Source organism: Periplaneta americana, chromosome 3 (assembly GCF_040183065.1).
Source record: "Periplaneta americana isolate PAMFEO1 chromosome 3, P.americana_PAMFEO1_priV1, whole genome shotgun sequence".
NCBI classification, from domain to species: Eukaryota; Metazoa; Arthropoda; class Insecta; order Blattodea; family Blattidae; genus Periplaneta; species Periplaneta americana.
The window spans coordinates 103,768,369-103,795,373 of record NC_091119.1 but is presented as its reverse complement, the minus strand read 5'-3'; the positions used below and the strand labels follow the sequence as shown (position 1 = coordinate 103,795,373).

The 27,005-nt window shown below is 37.4% G+C and overlaps 1 protein-coding gene across 1 annotated transcript; it reads left to right on the top strand.

The window, feature by feature from the left end:
- Positions 1 to 156: 156 nt before the first annotated feature.
- Positions 157 to 27,005, top strand: LOC138697042 (tetra-peptide repeat homeobox protein 1-like). Its single transcript, XM_069822635.1, has 4 exons — positions 157 to 996; positions 2,860 to 3,042; positions 24,383 to 25,043; positions 26,921 to 27,005. The coding sequence occupies exons 1-4, from the start codon at positions 837 to 839 to the stop codon at positions 27,003 to 27,005; spliced, it is 1,089 nt and encodes a 362-aa protein (XP_069678736.1). The 5' UTR covers positions 157 to 836.

Sequence of the window (27,005 nt, the reverse complement as noted above, 5' to 3'; positions counted from 1 at the left end):
ATGACTTGCAATGTTTGGACCTACCTGTCTTTAGTGTCAGTCCAAAGACAAGTGCACAGCACATAAAATAATTTTCACATGCAATTTCTCATCCACTCAAATGTGAGCTCTGCTAGACATATTTTCACTCAGGGACACTAAGATTCAAGGGGCTTTCATAGAACAATACAAATTATCCCAAGCCTACCTGTGTGCCCCCAATCCACACAGCATTTGTTTCAAAATCTCTCTTATCACTGCATAAATTAATAATATTGAAGTGCTAGTTTCTTTAATCTTCACATAAGTTTAACTTCATCTTGTTCCTGTTTCACATCTAGGTATTGCGCAAACTGAAAATTAATAATTAATGGTATTTGTGAATTTAAAAATGGTGTCGTTCTAATTATTTTATTCTTAATGTAGCCAGAACATCATGTTTATTTCTTAGTAGGTAATAATGTTAATTTCACATATCTAGTATTTCAATGACATAACTTTAATCATAAATCATCCTGGAAGCCTAACTTTCTTGGTATCATGTTCGATAAGGATCTTAGTTGGCCTTTTCACATCGATGACCTTCATAATGCTTTAGACTCAATAAGGGGGGCAAAGACTAATTGGGATTTCCCGGTCTCTGATCGGGTCAAAAACCCTGATGGAACTGATATTTAACCCTTGTGGTGAATTTCGGTGAAGTCCGGAGGGCCTAATTAGTCAAATCCACTCTCCTCACCTCCACGCTGGGGCCCCCTGGGATCTTTTAAGATGCGAAAGAGAGAGTGGTGTGCGGAAAGCAATGGGAAGCTTCCGCATTTATTTATCCCAAGAAGAATAGTATTACAAATAACTGCATGATGAGTTTTTCTCCCGTAAAAAATTCCGGACGTAAACTATCCCCCCAATCGGATGTCCGGGTGGGGGATACAGGAGAAGGACGATTCATGCCAGAACACGAAAAAGAAGAAAGAAGACTGACGACTGCAACTGGAACAGGAGCTACTCTGCAGCCAGGTAAGTTGGAAAATTTGAAGAAAGCAATAAGAACAAACAGAGTGGATGTGATGGGAATATCAGGAGGGAGGTGGGAAAATAGTGGGGAGTTGCAAAAGGAGGCTAGCAATAGCGAAGGAAGCTTTTAATAGAAAAAGGAACATCTTCTGCGGACCTTTGGGAAAAGAACTAAGAAAGATAGTAAAGTGCTTCGTATGGAGTTTAGCATTTTGTAGAGCAGAAATATGGACATTACGACGAAATGAAGAGAAGAGAATAAAAGGATTTGAAATGTAGATATGGAGAAGAATGGAACATGAGAATTGGACAGACAGAATAAGAAATGAAGCTGTGTTGGAAAGAGAGGGTGAAGAAAGAATGATGTTGAAAATGATCAGGAAGGGGAAAAGGAATTGGTTGGGTCATTGGCTGAGAAGACACTGCCTACTGAAGGATGCAATGGAAGGAAAGGAGAAAGGGAGAAGAGTTGGGGGCAGAAAAAGATCTGAGATGATAGACGAGAATAAGATATATGGATCATATGAGGAAACAAACAGGCAGGCAGAAAATAGGAAAGATTGGAGAACGCTGGGTTTGCAGTGGAAAACCTGGACTTGGGAGAACAATGAATGAATGAATGACTGAATGACTGAATGTATTTTTTGTTACGGTTAAAGACCGCAGATTATGTAGAGGAAGCTATTGCATATCTGGCGAGGATAAAGCAATTTTGTGCATTAATCAATGCAATTGCCCACTTTCTACTGTACTATTTCATCTTCAAGTTTTTTTATTGTAAAAATCGGAGATATGCTTCCCCTTTACCATTTTTGATATCTTCATTCGATTTTGGTATGCCTTTTTTTCTCTTTTGCCTATAATTTTTAGGGCACTAAATTCAAATGCAGCCTTTTTTAAATATATGTAAAGTTATTTCATTCTTCTTCTATGTTTCCTGAAATTTTGATTTGTTGAAGGTGTTCCTTTATTCTACATTCATAAAGCCATTGAATACTACTATCTCTCAATAAATCTATTTTAAATATAGACCTAAGCCTATTATTTTCTTGCTTGAAATTTTTATTCTTTCTTTTATTCCATGGTTATGGTATTCTAATAGGGGATACAACTAAATGATAATCCGTGTCTAATTCTTATATTTCAAAGTGTTTAATATACACAATTGAATGCTTTGTTGACGTGAAGACACTTCGAGATATACGAGTAGCTTCTAGCCACATAACTTATCCTTTTCATTTGGAAATTTGAGAACTGTAACATAACACTCTCACTTATAGCACTCTGGTAATTGCTGGTACACAATCACACAACATTTAGGAGCCATCTGTGAATAAAAGAATATGGATAAATTAATTTCATTTTAAATGAAAGTCTAAACTTCCATCATTTCAGTTCCCTGAATGTATTTTTCTTTTAGGTTATACTGTACCTATACTAGAAGTAACCGTTACTATGCGATTCATCTTTTGATTCCTTTTCAGACTTCACTTTTATGATTCACTTATTTTTAATAGTTTGGAGACGTACAAGTTACCATACTACTGTCCGTCCGAGTGGTTATTTCGCAGGGTCGTCCAAACAGGGGAAATCACATAGCAGTTAGGCCTACTTACTTAACCGTGCCCTTTCTTTTAAATTATTTTAAACAGTTGTATAATACTACGTAAATTTCCAATTCTGTACAGCAAATATTTGCAGAGAAGAGTATCCACTAGTTCTTACAGAGAGGACAGGAGAAACGTTTGGGGCAAACCGGGATGCGACATAAGCATTCGGCTGGACAGTAGCTACCCATTTATCCTCTTCGTAGTTACCAATCAGTGTATTACGAAGATTTTAACCAAGAATTACACTTCCTTTTAGATCGACAAGAAGAAAATGACAAGATGGAAACGCCGATGATGGTGGAGGCTTCGAGCAGCGACCAACAGCGGGCATTTAACAACTGGAATGCGGAGTGGGAGAAGAGAGTCAGGCAGGGGGACCCGCAGAATCTGAAGAATTTGGAGGCTGGACTTCATTATTTCCAATTCGATAGCCGGGAAGGTACAGTAACTGTTTACATCCCGAAGTATACAATTGCTTTCAGCTATGCACAAGCAGCTCGTGGATACCCAGAGTAGCGCAATCAGCTAATCGGCCGCCATTGTTATTCCATTTCAACACTCTTGGGATAGGAATATTTAAAGTAAAGCTCAATTTAGGCAGTGTCCGTGGCCCTTAAAATTAAGAGTAGGTTATTTGATTCTGACTTAGACTATATTATTTCATTCCTATACAACTGTAGCATATACGACAAATAGCGAGCGCTGCGCTGGAATTGCAATGACTGATTTGTCGGTTTTCCGGCGCAAAGGATTGTGGTACTCTGGATATCTACGGACTCTGTGCACAAGTTCAGGAGACTTGAATTCTTATTAGTAGCGAATATGGCATTTATCCAGAGATGTCATGTAACCAGTTCTCACTAGTCGCCCGATTCACTTGTTGAATTAGTCACAATTCGTAGAATCTATTCTTAAATGTTTGAAGTTTAAAATACATTAGGTTCTTGAGAGAAAGCAAGAACATTAAACATTTTAACATGAAATTCTCTAGCTTTTTAATATGACAGTAAATATAATCGTATCATATTTTTAAATCGTTGTTTCTTAACCAAGTGTGCAGACAGTCAGAGGAGGAATACAATATCGACAGCCCATTTAGAAAAGAAAACAACTCAAAATTTAAAGTTTTGAGAAACCTGAATTTTGAAGCTTCATGTTATTGTGAAAAATCATCAAAGGATTGTTGAACTTAATCCAAATTGAAATCATGGAAATAGGCCTACGTAGATAAATTAACATGGAACAACCTAAAGCTTAGTATTCATATCATGAAATAATGTTATTTAATTACTCTGTCTATTTAGAATCCCCTATAGAAGATTTCACTTTAAGAAAAAAGCATTGAACATATGGGGCTATTCCATCAAATGACCAGTTGCCATAGAAACGTCTACCTATCACATAGCTTGTACAATGTACAGAGCGATCCAAAAGTAGCGCACATCTTAATAGGTTTCTATGGATGAATAAATGGGTAGACCTTATTATAACAATTTTTTGGTATACCGTCTGTATTTATGTCCTAATACGTTCACATGTATTTATAAAGATGAATTTGTTACATTTACTTACATCAGGTTTAACTTAAGTTACATCATTTTTCACAACATATGCTGAAAATTGCAGCCCCGTTCAGTAACGCATGTATAGCTCGCGCAAGGAACGATTACCGAAAAGCAATGGTGGCGTTGCTGTCTGTTTTGACGTGTATATGTAGGCACGCCGAGGGGGCGAGAAATGCTGGCCGATTGAAGTACTGTCTCTTCCAACAAGATGAACATATGAGGACACAGTTGTGGAAATGAAGAACGTAGCAAGAGAAAAATTTGAAGCTAATTAAACGCGTAACATATGTTTATGAATGAAATAATAATACCGTGCGATACAAGTCACGTATTCACATGCAACGGAACGAACTAAAGTCGTGATGTAACTATCATAACGCAAGACTCATTCTATAGATGTCATTTCTCTTCCGACTGTACTCTTGAATATCATTTAATCTATCTCATGACCTTTCCTGTCCGCCGCTCTTCCTTATCGCATTGTTTCATTCGCATTCCTTCCTTCGGTATTCTCTACTTGCGAGACCTATACCACGGTAGGTAGGCTATAACACGGTACTCGACGCGCAGACTACGAGGCAAGCCCCGCCCTTCTCTACGTCATCCGTTGTACAAAGTGTGAAAGCTTACGCGCCACAGACATGCATTAAAAACGGAGGAAAACAGTAACACTATAATATATGCATACACGCAGCAAAATACAATGAGCACTATTACTTAAAACATTGGCGTCTGGCTACGGAAATCTCCATAGTTAGGTGGCCAGCTGTAGGTGTCGGGGGCCACGGAGATTTCTGGTTTTACGTAAGGGTTTGTTTTGTCATATGTCAACTTTTGTAGATTAAGTCACAGGCTTTTAATTGTCGTAACATATTATTGAATAGGAAGTTTCTTATTACCTTTGGATCCTTCTCCCCTCCTTCCCCTAAAAATTTATAGCGTAAGGACACATTCACAAACCGTCAATAAAATTTCAGTTGAAACTGTCCCTGAATGAGGAAATTATTCTTTAGAGAAGCCGTCTAAGAGTATGGACATGCAATTCTGGAAAATTAGTAAAACACGGCATTCTCGTGAGAATGGTAAGTGAGGTCATAACAACGTATATGTAACATGGAAATATACTCATATGCTACTGAAGGAAAGAGATTAGAAATAGACACGATATACACTTTCTGGAACCGAACTTCTATCTACGGCATTTTCTTGAAAGAAAGACAAGGGTTTACGGTACAATAAGAAGCAACAGAGAGCTTCCGAAGTCTTTCGTTGAAGATGAAAATAATTTAACAGTAGAAGAGAGCGTATTATATAGGGAGGATGGCGTCTTCTTTAGATTTCGAAATACGAAAGAAGAGAGGAGTTAGGATGGCCAGCACTTTGTACTTGGTGACACTAGGAAGAAAGGAAAATGCTAGAGGAGGCTGTGTGAAAGCTCTCTTGCATCATTCAATAGAACAAATATGTACACAGAGTAAGTCAATATCTGTTCTACTATTCAATTCTGAGAAAAACTATAAAATGGAGCAGAAAAGTTGTGTTGTGATTCCTAAACTGTGCTTTAGGATCTATAAATTAAAAACTCTGACATGAAGCTGTTATATAAGAATAGGTCTATCTTGCTGGAAACAGCTAGCTACTGACGGAAATGATTTAATCTAGATGTCATAAGATACTTGTAGTTGTCTCTCTTCAGTTCCTCAAACAGACCTCGAACACTCTTTATAAAAATCAAAAATCCTTTCTGAAATGGCAAAATAACTTTCTTACCACTACACGCATTAAGTTGAACAATTGAAATAATTAATCTTAAACTTGATCCTGTTTTTCAGTTTCTATGCCGTAGATGATCTTTAAATTATATTTAGTGGCTGGCTAGAGTTCAACACATCGAATCCATCATTAACACATTTTATGAATTCTGATACATGCTTTTCTTCGGGAATAAGGTGCAAAATGGTTTTGGATATTGTATTAGAAAGAACTTCTGCGACCTTTCTTACATTTTGCTTCTCCATTCCACACAGAGTTAAATGATCATTTTGTATCTTGTATGTGTATTTCAGATCTCTTTTTTTGTAATTCAGAAGTTTTAAAAATGTATTCTCATTCACAAATTTCAAAACCACTATCAAGAAGATCGTTTCTTAAGAATTTCAGCGCATGTGGCACATCACAAAAAGCCCATATACTTATTTCAGGAACGTTAGTATTCTGAAATTGGGTTTTATTTTGGACACTTTAACAGAATCCACATATTACACGGCCTCATGTCATTTACGAATCCTCTCATCCTTAGGCCTATATTCTTCAATTCATATACAGCAGTATGAAGAATGGCAGGGGTTACTGCGCTGTCGGATCGTAAAATATTATCTATAAGAATGCGTATCATCATTTCCCACGGGGCGTGAAACGCTTCTGTCAAGTACGCTTTCGTAAGCCACTATCCATGTGAACGCGGTGTAGTAAGCTTGCCGGTGACGTCAAAAGCTCACGATTCGGTCGTGACGGGATCAAACATGTTTGATTTTCAGTCGTAAGCCGCCTGGCTTTAGTGAAGCAAGATGTCTTGTTAGCTTTGTTTTTAGATTTAGTAAGAGTGATACAATACAATTTTTGGAAGTATAGGTATCAAATAAAACATGTTCTGTACAATCCAACATTGGGCGAGTATCGGGATCGTGATAAACAAGCAGCAGCGGATAAACGAATGTCTGCTACCCTAAATATACCAACATTTGGACCGAAGGAATTTATAATGAAATTTAAAAACTTGAAAAGTTTTTTGCCAGGAAATGAGGAAAATTTCTGAGAGTGAGAGATCAGAAAAGTCTACCCATGAGATCTACAAACCTAAAGCTGCCTGGTTAATGAAAATAAACTATTTCAAGTGACATTCTAGTTCTGTTTTGGCAGTTATTGTTTGTTTCATACAGTTTTTGTGTCATATTTTGTTATAAGAAGTCGAACTCGCTCAAACAAATCTTCAAATTGTACCTCTGTCATTCTTAACGAATTTTTGAAATCCTCAGGATGATTTTTAAGTTCTCCTTCAATAAATCTTCAAGCTCCCAAAGCTTTGCGTTGTAGTGTCCACTGCCTAACCCACCATCTCCTTCTCTTGTGTTTTCTTCTTTGCAAGAAACGATTTCATTCGCTGAAACTGAACATATAACCCAGCCGTCGGCAATTTTGTACTCGCGATGACATCACTGGACGCAAGCCGCAGTACGTAAGATGTAATATTAGTCGAGGAGTATAGAGCACTCCGTTCGGATCCCAGTGGCGGACTCTCAACCCAATCATTTGACGTAGACTACACAATATTGTTTTATAGATGAACAGATTGTATTGTATTTCACCTTTATGTTTGCTGTGCTACAACAACCTAGGAAAATACTTCACAAATTGCCACTCTTAATACAACTCGTAAATTTTCGTCTGCTAGTCACGATCTTTGTTTAGATTTTACAAGTTTTAGTTCAGAAAAAAATTGTTCGGAAATATATCGAATGTAGAGACAAACATAGCGGCTATGTAGGGTCGCGGCAGGCGACCTATGATAATACTATAGATATTTTCTATGGAGAGCATTTTAAATAATTCTAAGCCAGTCTGGTGTGTTATACAATGACAACGTTTAATGTCCTCACTTATTTCCAGCTCTCTTAATATCACGTTAGTCCACCTAGTAGACTTTTTTAAAGTCGTATTTCGAGTCCCGTATGTTACTATAGATACTAATTACTTTCTGTTCAGATTCGTTTCTTCTATATATTTTCTTCATGCTTGGCATAACTTTTCTCTTATTGTATTTCCTTCGAGTGTAATGACATCGAGCAAATATTCGTATACAGAGAGATAATTCGTAACTCCGCGGATGAACATTACCATTTATACTGCATCAATATCTGTGTTTTCACCTGAAACGAGAGATTAGACCACTGTTCATGCATCTTTGATTTTATTTCTCGTTCAGCTAGTGTTTCAATATCCCTTATCCTCCTTTGTAATGTCTGTGTGGATAATTTCATACTGTTAAAAACATCAGATTATTCGGGACAAATAATGTTAGCAACTTTATTCTGACATGTTTTAATGAATTGTCTTTTATTTTAGCACTTCAATGATTTTACGATTTGTATGTATGTATTGCGAGTAATTTTACGGCTGTCGCCGTCTCCCGCTTCTCAACTTCCAGGTACTCCGGTTTTGACAATCGCCCATTTGTAGATCCCTGCAGACCATATCCTCCTGAACCTCCTCGCTCCATTTCTTCATTGGCCTTCCTCTTCTCTTTTTTTCCGGGGGAGTCCAGTTGAAGACCTTATTAGGCCAGCGGTCGGCTGACATTCTCTGGAGATGCCCATACCATATCAGGCGTTTAGTTTCCACTGATTGTAAGATATCTCCTGATACCTGCATTATATTTCGGACATCCTGATTCCTAATGTGGTCCATCCTCGAAACTTGACAACTACGGCGCCAGTAATCCATTTTTAGAGCCAACAATTTCTTCTTCATCCTGTCTCTCATTTCCCAAGTTTCAGATCCATAGGTACATATACTTTCTATTATAGTTTTATATATACTTGTCTTAGTTTTCCTTGTTACCTTGTCATTCCACAGGAGTGTATTTAATTGTCTTATGGCCCGCTTTCCTTGGCCAATCTTATTATTATCTTCATCACTTTTGGCCTGACTGTTGAGGGTAACACCCAAATATTTGAATGATTCAGAATTTTCTATTTGTGTATCCCCAGTATCTAAATTTACCTTGCTGCGACTACCCACAACCATGTATTTTATTTTCTTGAAATTAATTGATAGCCCCCCTTCCTTATTTTGCGATTTCCAAAGCAATAATATAACTTGCATGGAGTTCCCTTTGACTCAGTTTGTTCCATCATAATTTAATACTGGAACTGTTATTTGAATTTCGTTCTTCTATATTTTAATTGCTTGACTCCGTCTAGCCCTACGAAAAGAAAATTATTTTTATACTTATTTTCTACTGCATACATTTCCATTTACAATTACATTGGATATGTTCATGCTTACCTATGATTTCGTGATAATCTTATGACGTGTCGTAATGTCGCTAGATGTTTGATTTTTAAGTGTCTATTATAATTTTAGAACAGAAGAGGCGTCTACATTGTCACCATATGCACACCTACTGTTCCTCCCATTCTTCCTTAAACACACGTTTCCGAACAGACGTTGAAGGTTTTGAGAAAGAAACAATCTAATACAATCAGGTATCCACTGATAAATGTCTGTGTACTGGAGTTGTAGGGGAGTTGATTGGAAGGGAGAGAGTGAAGCAAAGACAGTTTACTGCGCTGCCCCTTCGACAGCACTATTGCTAATGATCACGATGACATTTTCTCCGATCCCTGCCATACATTCTTCAGCAACTAACCATGGCTACGTCTCGACTGACTACTTTGTCCTTCCGTGTGAACGGACCACGCTTTCCAGCAAGAAGGAACTGGCGTGGAGCAATCACGATATTTTTAAATTGACGCGAGCGTTTCACGCCCCGTGGGTACACAAGCCTGCTAAACAGTCAAATGTATTGTCGTAAGAAATGCTATGCTGCACTTGCATTTATTATTATTATTATTATTATTATTATTATTATTATTATTATTATTATTATTATTATGTCTTTTTCCATGTCAATCGTATTATTTATATTATATTTTAAGATCTCAAAACTAAAAGAGATCAAACCTACATGCATTTTATGGTGAAGAGATGCCTTTGTAATGTTCGAGGAGAAGGTAATGGATATTTAAGTTGTCTTTTAAAATCATAGGCGTTTTAGACAGAGCTCGTAACGTGACTGCTACAGCAACATCTTCGACTTTTTCCCCCTTCAAGTTACTGCTCTTCTAGTTATTAACACGGATTTTTTTGAGGACTGAAAATGGAGGATAATTTAATACTTTCATTTTCAAAAGTCTTAATACGGGCTTCTAAGTGCATATTTTAATGTTTTAATTCCTTCAAAGTTTCTTCTAGCTCTGTAATTTGGTCCGAAAGCATCTCATTTTCGGATTTCAACAATTTTTTTTTTCAAAATATCAATTTTTTCGTGTCAGAGATACTAGGATTAGTGAACACTTGTTCATTTCCATTATTAATTGCAGGACAATAATTTTCTCCCGTGTTCGAGACGCTGGAATCCAACACATTTTCTAGGATCTTTTTGTTATTTCTCCTCTCCATGCGTTGGGTCCGGCGTTCTGAAGGATCATTATTTGATTCGGGATTAGAATTCGGTATAGGCCTAGCTCATTCACGTAATATCCATTTATGTTTCAAAGTTGGAAGCTCCGTTTTAAGATCCCTTTCATAATAATTTTCACCAAAATGATAAGATCAGACTGTTGCGTTTTCTTCATTGAAAGAATCTTCCCTTTTACACAAATATGCCCATCTTTTCCTACGCACATCTTATTTAGGGAATCTGTGGAAAGTGATACTCGCGCGGGCAGAAATCCTTGTTGTAGGCTGTTTGAGCAGGTAGCAATAGCGCATACAAAAGGCATTTTTTCTTGTTTTGTTTTCGCAATAGCTACTTTCAATAGTACGTCATAATGTTAGTCCTTAGAACTAGACCAATTAAATTTATATTTCAGTTATGCAATATACGGTCGTAGGACATATTTTGACTGAGAAAGATAGCATAAACATTATTTATATTAACATTTTCCAGAAATTATTATTAAAACAAATGACCTTATGATGAAACTTACTTGTATGTACAGAATGAAGTAGCTCTATTAAACCTAACACAAAAATATGTACAATCACTATTTACAAACACAAAAAACAAACAATTTTCACTCAAACCCTCAAACTACTGTAAGACTGGTAATCCCCGCCACTTGGAGTGTACAGTACGATTATTTAGTCCTGACAGTCGCCGGAGATGTGCGCCTAGATCAGGCGAATCCATTTAGTTACGCCAAGGGGTGTATGGGTTATTCATTTGCTTGCCTTCGAAGCGATCGGGATGTCATGCGTGCGGTGGAGCGGCATGTTTCCAGTACAATTAAGCTGTACTGCATTCCTTTACCGGCCGCTCGCCCTTATCTCTACTCCGGAACTTTTCCCCTCTTTCGCGTCGCTGAGCTGTCAGGACTAAATAAGCGGTCTGTACAACGGCTGACGCCAGAGACAGAGTTTGCTACCGCGCACCCAGTTCATGACATGTACCGTGTTATACTTACAGTGGCATGTACGAACTCTTTTTACCATGTTTGCGGCCACTTTTTTGAGCACGCGTACACTGATGTTGTTAATCTCCGTTGTTATGGTACTCTTTAGTTCCTCCAGAGTGTGCGGTCTGTTTTTGTATACCCTTCCTTTAAGATAACCCCACATAAAGAAATCTGGGGACGTCAAATAGGAGGTCATGGACGCTACAATCCTCGAAAAATGATACGCTCACCCAAAAGCTCGCGCAAAAACTGCATGGTTTCATTAGATGTGTGACATATGGCACTGTCCTGCTGGAACCAACAATCACATTCATCACTGTCAAGAAGCGCAATAAACTGTATAATGATATCTATGTACACAACACTGGGCACTGTAGTTTCAAAGAAAGTGGAGCCCACTATACGACGACGTGAAACGGCACACTACACTCCAATTTCTTTAGAGTGTAAGGGGGTTTCATGGAACACATGTGGATTTTCGGTGGACCAAATTCGAGAGTTTTGACTGTTCATGTAACCACTAAGGTGAAACCACGCCTCACCTGTGAAGAACACACGGTCAAGCTCTGCAATTCCATGGTTGTCAACTAATGACCGCAACCATGTAAGCTACAGTACACTACGCGATTTTGTTTATTAGGCTCCTTGAATTCTTGAACACTGCGTACATGATAAGCACGAAAATGTAACCGCTTCATCGCTCTCTGAGCACTTCCACATGAACTCTAAGAGTGGAGCTCAGAGTGTCCGCGAACGTTTTGAAGGCGAACGCTCCATCACATTTCTCACCTCAGCCAGTTTAGCAGGAGTTAAAATGGCCGGTCTCCTGGTTCTCTTCTTGTCTGCAACTGATCCACATTCCCTGAAACTGACGATTACTCTCGTTATGGTCGAATTGTTGGGCACTACCACATCCGGATAATTCCTGCGAAATTCGTCTACAACACGTGTACAAGGACGACTGGAAAAATAATGTTCAACAACGAAACCTCGTTGCTCTTTGGAAAACGACATGTTTGCCGAGCAATAAACAAAGAACTATTGCAAGCGTCAGTGTATACATACACATCGCAATGACGACAAGGTTTGTTGCTGTTAATACCCATGATGCGGTAGCCGATAGCACTTTCCAACTGCATTACTCAATATAGACACCATAATTTTAATGTGAGCGACTTTTGGAGCGCTCGTATTAGGCAAGACCCATAGGCCTATAATCAATGCTTTTTTCTTAACGTGAAATCCTCTATAATTACTTTCTTCTCACAAGATCTGGGAGTTATCTTCGGCATGGAGTTCCACCTCCTTGGCCACCAAATATCTTCATTGAGTCATTCCACTTCAAACAGGACAAATATAAAGGAAATTTAACCTTGATGTTTTTTATTTCTGTCAAATTTTTTGTTCGATTGAAGGAACAAAAATAAAATTTAAGGGATACAGGGTTACATACAATCTGTGAAATCATATCTTTGTAATTTCTCAGTCGTAGATTGGCTGTTAATTTCGCAATGTTTCCACCATCAATTAACAACTTTATATTCTCATGATGACCACACACATACAGACTGAATGAGTACTACTCGCTCCAGGAAGCACACATTGTTTTGGTCTTAGTTCCGCAAATTTTTAAAAACTAATTTGTATGTCTGAATATTTAATCTTAAAAGCTCAAAATGTTTCTTTTAAATCTGATAACAATAATCTTTTCTGTTTCTGTACTTTGTGGCCGTCTTCTTTTACAGAAACGAAGTTTTACTTTCTCGCCATGATGCGACTTATATCATTATTAGTGTAATGGTCAATTAAGTACTTTTTCCACTATGGATGTGTCTAAAGTTTATCCAATTCTAGATTCTGGATTTGAGAGAATTCCCCTCTCTGCAGCTAAGTTTTTTGCAACACTGATCATGTGGTTAGATGCATCACAGTGTTCCCTAATTTTACTGTATGACCACTCTTCAAATATATAGTATTGACAGAAGTCAATAGTGTTTCCGAAACACTCTGGTAGCTTATTAATTATGTCACCGCTACTCTTCTCATCTGGTGTTGTTTCTACTTCCTTTTTTCTCAACGCGAAAAATCTTTTCCTTATGTGTCTGTTTTATTTTCTGATATTTCTGTTAGGGATAATTCTTCTGTGATAATTTCTTCTTCTTAATTGATGTCTCACCCTTGACATCAAACTTTCATTAAAATTATCAATGTCCGTCACTGACACCTCTGACACCTCTGAATTATTTATCAATTTCCGAATTGCCTGTTGTTTCTTTTTCAATGTTCTGGACACTAGAACCGCCTAAGATATCAACACTGCTGGTTTGAACAGCACTTGATTCACTAATATTTGACATTAACAAAATTTTCTTATGACAATTTTCACAAATCCTAAGATTGTACGACAACTTAATGTGTTGCATTTTCAATTTTTAAGCATGTTGGAAGTCACGCACCTTAATTTCCCTTTCTTAAACCTACGACTATGATTGCTTATTTTGAAAGGATTAAAACACTGATCATGTCTAGGTTCTGTTATTACTCATTGTGATTAGCCTACACACTAATTGCACCAACTAAAAACAATAACAGAAACTACGCCACACACACTCGCGGTAATACTATAGTACAGTGTTATTAATGCCCTAACGTTTGAAAATCTCGGAACAAACTGAAGAGAATTCATTCCGCCTTGGACCTGGATTAGGTATGGTATTGTATATCCCAGCCAATCTTCTCCAGACATAAACAAAGAGGACTGACAGTCGCCAGTGTGATGTCGCATGCCAGACTTCAGCCAACAGTTAACAGTGTGCCGCTACAAGGGATTAAGAGCGCAACAGAGCTCTATGCGCGTATTTATTTAGTATTTTTTTACTCTGTCATTTATTGCTTTTCCACTATGAAATTTTGGTCTACTTACACATAATTAAATGGAGAACATGCTGATAATTTAAAAATGGTATTCTAAGTTTGCTAACATTATGAACAACAAAATTAACCTATATAATAATTATGGCATAAAGTACTGTGAATACATAAAAATGGAAAGTGATTATACACAGGCTAAAAGCCTGATATTTAACCTTCCAAATGAAACTAACCTCGATTTCATACGATACACATAATGGGAGAAACGAATGTTTGTATATGCCAATGTGTACAATTTTTCAATAATTTTGATGCTGTATAGATCTCAAAATAACCAGAACTGGGGCCAAGAAAAATAATATGGGTCTCTTATTTTTACCCTTAGAAAGCATACAAGAAGTTTCAAACAATTCTAAAAATATGAGATCAAAAATTTGTCCGGTCTGACGTGGAATGACTCCATTGCATATAAAGCCGACACCTTTACATTTATACTTTGCTCCAAAACATGACGCCCTTCCTTCACACCTTTCACCACTTAACTGTAGAAACGAGCAAGGGGTAAAATTTACAAGCGTCTAGCTGTAGCAAACAGGAGTCTCAATTTCTGCGTGTCTGATGGGTCGGGAGAGATTGGTCGAGATCGGTCGTCTGCCGTTGTAAGAGCCATCTCGTGTATGTGTATATATACGCGTATTAGACTGTGGTCTATATCGTGTAGGCCAATGCCATCATCCTGGCGGCAGCCTTCGAAATCTCATAGAATTGTCTGTGTTTTTTCTGTAATTTGTTAAATTTGTTTCTCTATTTATTTGTGCTATTTAGATGTGTATTGATATAATGTAACTAGTAATAACCATACTTTTTATGTAAGTTTTGTGGTTCCTCAGCTTTCTTATAAACGTAATGTACAAACTCATAAGAAAGTAAAGCATGTTGTGAAAGTAAGCAAGTCCTTCAAGTGCGATTATTATGACGCGCAGTTCAATCATGTGAAGAATCTTAAAAGGCATGGAAAAAAAAAAAAAAAAAAAAAAAAAAAACATAATATTGTATATAATAGGTTTAAAAGTGACAAAATCTTTAAATGTGAAATGTGTGATGCTCAGTAATCAAGAAAACAAACTCTGAAATAACACGAAAGTCAGGTGCATCAGTTAAAAGCAGTGACGCGTAAGAATGTATCAAAACATCATTGCTCTCTTTGTTCATATGAAACAACCAAATATGAATGATTAAAACATTATAATGAAATTCATAATATATCACAACTAAATCGGAAACATTTCTAAACTTAGAAGAAGTTCATAAATGGAAGAAAAACACAGAAGTGGAGACCAGAGAAAACTTTATATACAGTAAGTTAGAGCGTGTCAGAAAACAGCAAGTAACATTAAGCATCACTATTTTTCCTGTTACCACAGTTGAGTATTACATGCCTACGTGAAACAGACAAAGGCATATATACAAATACAGGGCAGCAAAAATTAATGCTTTTTGTCCGGCCAGTGTGAAAATAAGAGAGTTGGAAGTTATAATTTACGGACACACATGTTGGGCATGGAAGTGACCTTGGCCATTTGTTTCTCTCTTCTTCTCAGCGCCTGGAAACAGCCAGTAAGATAGCTAACAAGATACCATTTGACACCATATTGAATGAGATACGAGACTCTGTCACAGAATCCAGTTTAGAAACAGTACATCTCTTAACTAAAAAGGACTGTATAATACTGAGAAAGCCTTCAATCTTTCGGAAGAGGGGATGCGTAATGCTGGATACAGGAAGTTACAGAAAGCAGTGATCAGTGTATTCTGTATTATAAGTAGGGAAAGGAAGTTCATGTATTTGCATATTTATTCTCTATCATTGTTTGAATATGCTGAAAGATTATCTACATGAATCACACATTTCTGAATACAATTATATTACTTTTATTGTGCATTAATGTGCATATTTTGCCTCTATTTATAAAAGCATCATATTTTAACATTTATGCAGGGAACCTGCTTATTATGTATGTTTATTTGTCTTTCCCTCATTTTTAAAAGTATGTAACCTTGTAAACACGACTAATTTATGTTTATGAATTTTGAACATAACGATGGCGCCCCCATAGGGAGCCTCTTGAGTTAGCAATTAGTATTCCTTTACTGCAGTCTTGAGCAGATTTCGATAGAACAATATCCAGTTTAACATCAGTTCCAAAAAAATGTAGGAGATAAAGTGAATGAGAAAACAGCAAATATTCTTTCCAAAAACCCTGGATATTATCAACTTAAAGAAATTCAAGATATTCTCGAAGGAAAAACACCCCAAAAACCAACAAAATGTTCTGTAGAACAGCTCACAGCTTTTGTGCAAGCCCTTCTTACTTCTTGTGACGTAGAACGAAATTTATCGCGCTACAAAGCTATGCTTAGAGACAACAGGCAAAGAATGACAACAGAAAACATACGACACTGCTTAGTTGTGAACTGTAACAGCATAAATGGAACATTCAGCAATGAGGCTAGCATTTCAAAATCCATAGACTAAACGTAAGTTACCTATACCTTATTATTCTGTTAAAATAATCTCAGACTGATAATGACTACTTTGTAGCATATTTATCAACAATTTTTACGGCATAAATGCATACATATTCTTCACATTTTTAGGGCATGAACTTCCTTTCCCTGATTATAAGCCACAAGGAACTGCTCCTGACATGACAGCACATTTTTTGAAAGAAGAAGATTTTGTTCTTATAATACAAAGCCCAGGGAGAAATTTTAAAAACATATGGCTCAGAGAAAGTAATAATTGAGGGCTTTGCCGGAAGAAAGGCGGATAGACCTATATGCCCTTCTTCGGAAAAACGGTTTAAAATGTAGTGAATAATTCGCTAATTATAATAGCGGAATTTTGTTTTGATTGTACTGTACATACCTGCAGGAAAGGGCTGTATGCGTGTATAACATTTTATTCAGGTGCGTTTTAAAATCTTAGATTGCATGTATCTCATTTAGCCATATTGACGTATACGCCCTTTTTCCGGCAAACCCCTCAATTATTGATGGTAGGGCCTACCCATGGTATGGGTGATTATGGATTTCAACTTATCGCAATAATGACAGTTGATGAAATGAATCAGGGATTTCCAGGGACTTTCTTAATATCTAATAGGACAGATGAAAATGTGCTATCTTTTGTTTTTTAATTGTGTTAAACAAGAAATTGGTATCCTGGCCACAAAATCTTCATGAGTGACATGAAAGAAGAATTTTATAAAGGTTTACGAAAATGTCCAGCTTTGGCATCAAAATTTTTGGATTAGGACTCTAAATTATACCGGGAAGCTAGAAGGCGAATGAAGAACTTCCAAGTGCCTGGGCAATAGATATTACTACAGTGCGAGCGAGAAGTTTCTCCGCAGTGCTTCTGTAGCCACGGTGCAGCCGAGAATCCACCAGGCAGAGAATTCAAGTGGCAGCACTGGCCGCTAAGCATATGATTGACTGGGGATGTGAGATTGTCAAACCGGAATTAATGGGAAAATGTCAACTTTCTACAAGATTACGTACCAGCTGTCTACAGGATTACTACAACTAATGGAGCTGCGGAGGGACTTTTGGATCGCACTGTATAAAGCTTGGGTAACTGCGATGGGCCCTCCCGATAAACGCTTGTTTTACACCTGGCACATCGAAAAAGTATGGAGTAAGAACATTAGGAATAAAATAAACGATTTAACCTAGCAGGCAGTAACATACAAGTATTTACGAGTTCTTCACACAGAAAATGACGAGAACACTTATGCTAAACTTTTGGTAGGAATCCTTCAGTATTTAACAGGTGATACTGAATTATCATTATTTTTTTAATATTTTACTACTACTGCATGAAGAACGTAGTGTGTTGGGCCTGCTGCCGTAGGAAATAATTGTGGTATAGATATTAATATGCACATAGAACGGATGCAACTTAGTGCTCTAAAGCACATATACCTGCACTGTAAAAAAAACAAGACTAGACAAAGACATATCAACTCTCATAAAATTAACCAGAGATAGACTATTCGACAGACTGACCGTTTTGAACAAAAGAGAAATACAAAAACAAATCTGATATGAGCAAGCCAATCCGCAAAGAAGTTCTAAATATTTCTCTGTCACTTTTGCAAAGAAAGGAAACAGATCAATAAAATATATGTACAGTTCATGTTTCTTTAGTGTTGTTGTTTGTTTGTTATTTAGTAATATTGTATTTGTTAAATTCGTTTCTTCATAAGACAGTTTATTCATTTTATCCTAACATTATCTATGGGTGGCAAGATTTATATACAGTGATGTACAGTTCAGCAGTGTAAAGTGAAAAACTGGTATCTACACATTCATTTGTAGATTGGATTTAAATGGTGAGTGACCTATATGGTATTTCATAACATACTATTAATGATGTTCTTATATTAATTATTTATGTTGGATTTAATCAATTTTTTGTGGGGATATTCATATTATGTTAGTACAATATAGGAACCTTACATGCAGGAAACAAGCATCGAACCAAAATCACACATGCGCGACTGATTTCACTCGACCCAACAGTACAATCGTTAATGTTTTATTGTGCAATCATTACTTATTAATTATAAATAAGATACATTTTAGAAGTGTAGGTCTAAAAGCAATTGGCGTACAAATGTATGTAACACTTATTAGACCACTACACCTATTCATTTCAAGAGAAACACAATATCTGAGACTTAGAATAAATCGACGCCTAATGTCAAAGGACACTAACTCCAAAATCACAACTTTACAGGGGAGGCAAAAAACAGTTTAATTGTGTACATTTTATTGTTACTGCTTTAATTTAAGAGATATGTTGATAAAATTTAAATCATATGTACTGTATATATATCAAATACAAACCTAAAGACAATACAATACAGTACATATTTTCTAGAAATATTTTAGTATTGTCTTAAAAATTAACACATTTTGGAGATAGTGTTCTTTATTACTAACGAAGCTTTCAATTTAGTAGACAGTGTTAAAAATAAATGCCAAAATATTGAATTTAAACATTTTAATAAAAAATTATAGCTATTTGACAATGCAAATTAATAAATTTAATTATTGTGGTGAGCAGCAAATATCAATTTCTTCTTCTTCATAAAGGAATATTATCTAAACTTAGAACATATCAGTAAGATTATAAAAATACCAGTTAATATTATTTACGCAGCATAAAAGCATAATATTATCATTATTAGATCAATTTATACTATTATCTGAAATAATAATTTTAACAGTGCATTTATAAAATAATAAAAGAGCAAAGTTATCTTCATTTTTACATTGCATTTTAGAACATCAGTGTTTTTAAATATTGCTAATGTTACTTTAATATACCACAGCTGATGAGGGTTTGGACGAAAAAGTTATTCAATTAATGATCAATTTATTTAAAAAATAATGAATTCTACAAATTCAGTTCATTTAAAAGTCTGTCTGCACGTAATGAAAAGAAAACACACTTAACTCAGAATTTGTGCCCTAAATGACATTGAATAAAATTATAATATGAATATATTATATTATATTTGATTCAGTATTTTATGTTTTGAATAGTATCAATATCTACACCTCTCATATAAAAATTTGAAATTTCCTCTTAATTTTATAATCACTCATTGCTCTTCATTTTGAGTACTGTATCTTATATTACGATTTCCTGTTCTCCATTTTTAAACTATTGTAAAAGAATTGGTAATTTCCTGGTAAAATATTCTGTTTACACAGTTGCAATAGATTTTTAATTTTCTAATCTTGTATATTTTTAGTGCTCCTTGATGCTTTGGTTTAAGCTGACGATTATCCAGCCTAAATCCAAGTGTAATCTTGCTTTGTACATTGAATTTTTGGAATTCTTCATCATACTTGTATTTAAATAATAAGTGTTCACTGTTACTTTTCCGATACTGGAACCACACTATATCCAGCCATCTTACAATGTTTCCGTTAGTGTCAACTTTCTTGTTCTTTATTAATGTCTTCTGAATTTCTCTTACATAATTAAATCACTCTGTTTCACTTCTATTTTTGATACAGCTTAAAGTATAGTGTATCACCCTGATGGATCAAATATTTCTGTATGTTTGGTTGTTTTTTTTTCAATGTTCGCGTGGACTGTGTCCATTTGTGAATGTCCTGGTTAAAAAAAATATGTTCAATTTGAGGTATGTCAAAAACATTCGCAGCGTAGAGGAGCATGGTTGATATAAGCACATTCCTCCACAAGTATCGAACATGAAATAGAACCTTTTACCATTCTGCAGTTTTTTCATTTGAGCAAAGAGACGTGATGGTACTACTGCAGCTTCCCTTTCTGCAATTATCTCGTTTCATATAAAATTTTGTGCTGTTCTGTTGGCTACAGCATACACGGTCAAATTATATAGGCCTACAGCTAATCTACGTTTATAAAACACTCATTCCATTTTAAAACTTGGATTGTAGCGCACAGCTTCGAAATAAAATTAAAAAAAGTAAAGAACGTTCACTGATGCCATAATTTTGTAATTTTCTTTTACTTGAGCTGCTTCCTTTCTTTCAATGTGGGACTGACGAACTGCCTCCGTTTCTATCTTCTTAAGTTCAGACATGTGATCATATTTATAACATTTATTGCATTGATGCTTTCTGGGATTATGAAAAGCTATATTAAAATTATTTTTGAAAATATGACGTTAATATGAAAGGTTTTCTGTCTGAACATTAGCATTCCTGAATTTCCCTCCCCCCAACATTTGGGCTCATCATTGATCCGGATGCACCGCAACCTTAGGCTTACTGTGCTACCTATGTTTTATCATTTAATACCAATTCATCAACCCTGTTACCTAGATTAAGGTGTACAGTCCAGATATAGAACGTTTATTACAAACTGTAAACTTCTTACAAACTGAATTTATTTAAGAATGCGTGTTCTATTAATAAAAAAATTATCAAATCTTTAACAATAAACAGTATGGTGATTGTATTACATTCTTGGTTGTATGTTCTGAGGAAGTGTCACCAATAAAATCTTAGAAATGTTAAATAATTTAGAGACAAAGAACACTATCTCAACTCAGTGTTCTTCTAGTTTATATTTTATTATTGTCAAAGAAAACTAAGTCTAGATAGTGTTGTTTGACACTCAGCATCTGTCTAAATTAACACAACACTATCTTAAAAAAAAAAAACAAAAAAAAAAACAAAAAAAACTATTACTTGTAGAGACATATTACTTTCACACTATTATAAAGGCTACTTTGTACAACATGATACTACAAATAATTCAGAAAGTCGATTTTTGGCGATAGTGTCCTTTGACACTAAGCCGTCGAAATGTCAAAGTGTTTTGTAACTAATTCTATAAGTGAAATGAATTACTTTATAATCGAAATTGAAACGTTTATCTCTCTTCAATAGCACAGAGCATACAGCTGATCGCGAAGCCCGACCTCTCTATGACGTCACATGGAATGTTTGAGAGCGACATTTCTATTTGTCTCCGAATCACACATTAGTCGATGGTAGCCAATAAGAACTCGACATACAATATAGCTAGCTACACCTGAAAATTTCTACTCCTCACAGCGCGACCGATCTCGACCGATCTCATCCGACCCAAATTAGACGTCTCTTGTATGCTACAGATAGACACTTATATAAAATTTAGCTGAGTTGCCAATTCCTGAAGTCATTATCACATTGTATTTATGCCACGCGCCTAAGGGTTAAGAAGATAGGGATTTACGAGGGTTTACAATTCCAGGAAGAAAGACCGTCATATATTTTGGTGCAAGGTATACCATCACCATTATTACAATCTAAAAAGCGTCACATTCCAGTACAGTGCCCCGAAAACTTACATAGTGCGAACACTGGATGAAAGATTAAGTAACAAAGTTTACTCCGAAGACCGTTTAATTGCACAACTAGACAGTATTGCACAACACAGCATGACCTAATAGTCTATTGTAATGTAACGTTTATTGTTATAATTGTAACTAACAATAAAATTACAAAAATGGATAAGCAATAAAGAAAACTGGTAATGTTTTAGGCCCATATTCGAAAAATTCTGGGTTAAAACTCCGTGCCCAGCCAATTTGACTCATGTTTTTCATGGTTTCCCTCAGTCACGAAGGCATATACTGGATTGGAAATTTGCATATCATGATTCATAACACCCTTAATCACCAATATAATGAACATTAAAATAAAATCTAAATCAATTACATGAACACAAGCCATTTATAACACACGACAATAAAAACAGAGTCAGAACAAAATTCCATGGCCTACAGATATACCCAAAGATCCTACACACGTGATACCATCATAGATGTTAGTGTGTATGAATAAACTTATCAAAAGAGATGCCAACTGAGAATAAGTGAAACAGGAGAAGGTGGTTATGGGATTTTTAAGTCAGGTAGGATAAATTTAATTTTAGACAAAATGAATAACACGACCTCAGAATAGCTCGAAATTAACATAGGAGTGAAACGGATTTGCGGTGTTTCTCTTTTTCTGTTTATAGTGCACACGAAAAAAATTATTCAGGAATGGAGAGCCATGCGATATAAAGAGTTGGAGATAAACAGATATTTAAAAATATGTTAATTAATATTTGTGGATAACCTAGTTTTAATAGCACCTACAGAAAATGATCTACAATACTCAGTACATTAGTAAAATATCATTGCAAAATATAACATGGAAATAATACAGAAAAAGAAAGTTTCGCCTTCTGGCGAAAATAGCTTGTCCCTAGTAAAATATGTTTGGAAGACAAAATTTTAGAAAGAGCAAATGATATTACATATATTGGCTACAAATTAACATTTGATAATTATTTAGAATAATGAGCAAAACTGTAAAACACTCCAAGACTATGTAAATGATCAATAGAGTAATGAAACCTTCCCTGGTACAGAAAAGCACTAGAATACGACTTCAACAAACCCTGTACTCTGTTATGGCAGTTCTTTTTATTTTATTGAGTTATTTTACGACGTTGTATCAACATTTCACGTTACTTAGCGTCTGAATGAAATGGAGGTGATAATCCAGGTGAAATGAGTCCGGGGTCCAGCACCGAAAGTTACCCAGCATTTGCTCTTATTCCCTTAAGGGAAAACTCCGGAAATACCTCAACCAGGTAACTTGCCCCGATCGGGATTCGAACTCGGACCACTTGGTTTCGCGACCAAACGAGGTGACCGTTACTCCACAGGAATGGACTTATGGTAGTGAGGCAAATATATTAAGGGGAAAGAACAGCTAATGAAATAAGATTTATGCGAAGAACAGTATTATATAAAAATGAGACCATAAGCGCAGCGATGAAGTAATGGAAGAACTCGGCCTGTAATCAATACTCAATTTCATACAAAATATGAGAACAATTGCATGAGACGTTTGCGATGTATGAGATCCCACAGAATCCCAAAAGCTATGCTTCACTATCTATCTTAGGGGAAAAGATTTCTGGGAAGCCCCATAAAGAGTTTGAGAGAAAATTACTCTTTATTATGAGATCTAATAGACCACATGACCTAAAACTTGTATGGATGATGATGAAGTCAGGTAGATAGATGTCTTTGGAAATGGTTCTTGTTGCGCAGTAGTGCAATGGAACAAATGCATAGTGTGATTGTTTTGGTTTTGCCAATCCACATTGCATATGCAAGGAATTTCCGCCATCGAGTACAGTTAAGAGAAAAATATTATGTGCTGACAATTAAGATTATTATTGTTTTTACCAAGTATGCTAATTTGGAGCTTTATGCCATGAAGTCCTGAAAATATGCTGCATAGCATGCTCAATAGTTAATATACACAGGAACGCCTGAAATATGAAGAAAAAGGTACAGTTAATTTTGTATATTCGTTACTACTGTCTTTCAAAACATGTACAAAATGATTTTGTATGACTTGAAAATGGAGAGTAAATTATGCAGTTGAATACGTATCCTCGCCTTACTACTAGGTCTATGTCATTCACTGAAAGCAAGTGAATGCAGTGACACATGCATAACAATCAAGTTTATTTTGCTTCTTGCAGACTTACCAGGATACATGGAAGACAAGCCAGGTACAATACCACAAACCACGCCAGCTACCATGACAGAACCAATCCCAGCTCACATGTTAGATCCCATGCCACCACCCGTGCCACATTCCGTGCCACCACCCGTGCCTCCTCCCGTGCCATCACCCGTGCCAGCACCATCATTACAGAACCCACCAGAAGAAGAAGATGACAATAGAACGAAGAGTTGCTGCTGGCGTTTTTTAAGGTATTTATTTTGTGGGCTACTTCCCATGTCGAATCGCAGGCCAGCATCCATGCCAGCGCCTATGTCATCTCCCATGATAGATTCAATGCCAGCTCCCATGCAAGATACCATATCAGTACCTATTCCAGAAACCATGTCAACTCCCATGCCAGAACCAATCCCAGACCCCATGCGAGCTTCAATGCAAGATATCATTCCAGCTCCCATGTCAAGTCACATACTAGATCCCGTGCCAGCCCCCATGCCAACTGGAATGCCAGCTCCCACGCCAAGAGCAATGAGCCTCTGGTCTCGTTTAAGATATAGGTTTCGTGGGCCAGCTCCCATTTCATTTGACATGCCATTTCGCAGGCCAGCCCGCATGCCATCTCCCATGCCAGATCGCATGCCACCACCATATTCCAATTACCTACCAGCAGAAGATAGGCACCGAAGAAGGAATGCCTGGTGGTCTTGTTTAAGATATATATTTTTTGGGCCACGTCCCGTACTAGATGACGAGACATATTACACGCCGGCACCTATGCCAACTTCTGTGACAGCATCCTTGCCAGATCCCATGACAGTACCCAGACCAGCACCAATTCCAGATGATATGCCAGGATCCATGACAGCTCCCATGCCAGATCCAATACCACTACCAGTGCAAGATTCCATATCAGTGCCTATGCCAGGTCCTATGCGATTACCCATGCCAGCTTCCATGCCAGCAGAAGATAGGCACCGAAGAAGGAATGCCTGGTGGTCTTGTTTAAGATATATATTTTTTGGGCCACGTCCCGTACTAGATGACGAGACATATTACACGCCGGCACCTATGCCAACTTCTGTGACAGCATCCTTGCCAGATCCAATACCAGTACCAGTGCAAGATTCCATATCAGTGCCTATGCCATTACCCATGCCAGCTTCCATGCCAGCAGAAGGTAGGCACCGAAGAAGGAATGCCTGGTGGTCTTGTTTAAGATATATATTTTTTGGGCCACGTCCCGTACTAGATGACGAGACGTATTACACGCCGGCACCTATGCCAACTTCTGTGACAGCATCCTTGCCAGATCCCATGCCAGTACTCAGACCAGCACCAATTCCAGATGATATGCCAGGACCCATGACAGCTCCCATGCCAGATCCAATACCACTACCAGCGCAAGATTCCATGTCAGCGCCTATGCCAGGTCCTATGCCATTACCCATGCCAGCTTCCATGCCAGCAGAAGGTAGGCACCGAATAAGGAATGCCTGGTGGTCTTGTTTAAGATATATATTTTTTGGGCCACGTCCCGTACTAGATGACGAGACATATTACACGCCGGCACCTATGCCAACTTCTGTGACATCATCCTTGACAGATCCCATGCCAGTACCCAGACCAGCACCAATTCCAGATGATATGCCAGGACCCATGACAGCTCCCATGCCAGATCCAATACCACTACCAGAGCAAGATTCCATGTCAGCGCCTATGCCAGGTCCTATGCCATTACCCATGCCAGCTTCCATGCCAGCAGAAGGTAGGCACCGAAGAAGGAATGCCTGGTGGTCTTGTTTAAGATATATATTTTTTGGGCCACGTCCCGTACTAGATGACGAGACGTATTACACGCCGGCACCTATGCCAACTTCTGTGACAGCATCCTTGCCAGATCCCATGACAGTACCCAGACCAGCACCAATTCCAGATGATATGCCAGGACCCATGACAGCTCCCATGCCAGATCCAATACCACTACCAGTGCAAGATTCCATGTCAGCGCCTATGCCAGGTCCTATGCCATTACCCATGCCAGCTTCCATGCCAGCAGAAGGTAGGCACCGAATAAGGAATGCCTGGTGGTCTTGTTTAAGATATATATTTTTTGGGCCACGTCCCGTACTAGATGAGACATATTACACGCCGGCACCTATGCCAACTTCTGTGACAGCATCCTTGCCAGATCCCATGCCAGTACCCAGACCAGCACCAATTCCAGATGATATGCCAGGACCCATGACAGCTCCCATGCCAGATCCAATACCACTACCAATGCAAGATTCCATGTCAGCGCCTATGCCAGGTCCTATGCCATTACCCATGCCAGCTTCCATGCCAGCAGAAGGTAGGCACCGAAGAAGGAATGCCTGGTGGTCTTGTTTAAGATATATATTTTTTGGGCCACGTCCCGTACTAGATGACGAGACATATTACACGCCGGCACCTATGCCAACTTCTGTGACATCATCCTTGCCAGATCCCGTGCCAGTACCCAGACCAGCAGCCATTCCAGATGATATGCCAGGACCCATGACAGCTCCCATGCCAGATCCAATACCACTACCAGTGCAAGATTCCATGTCAGCGCCTATGCCAGGATCCATGCTAGACCCCATGCTGGTTCCCATGTCTGA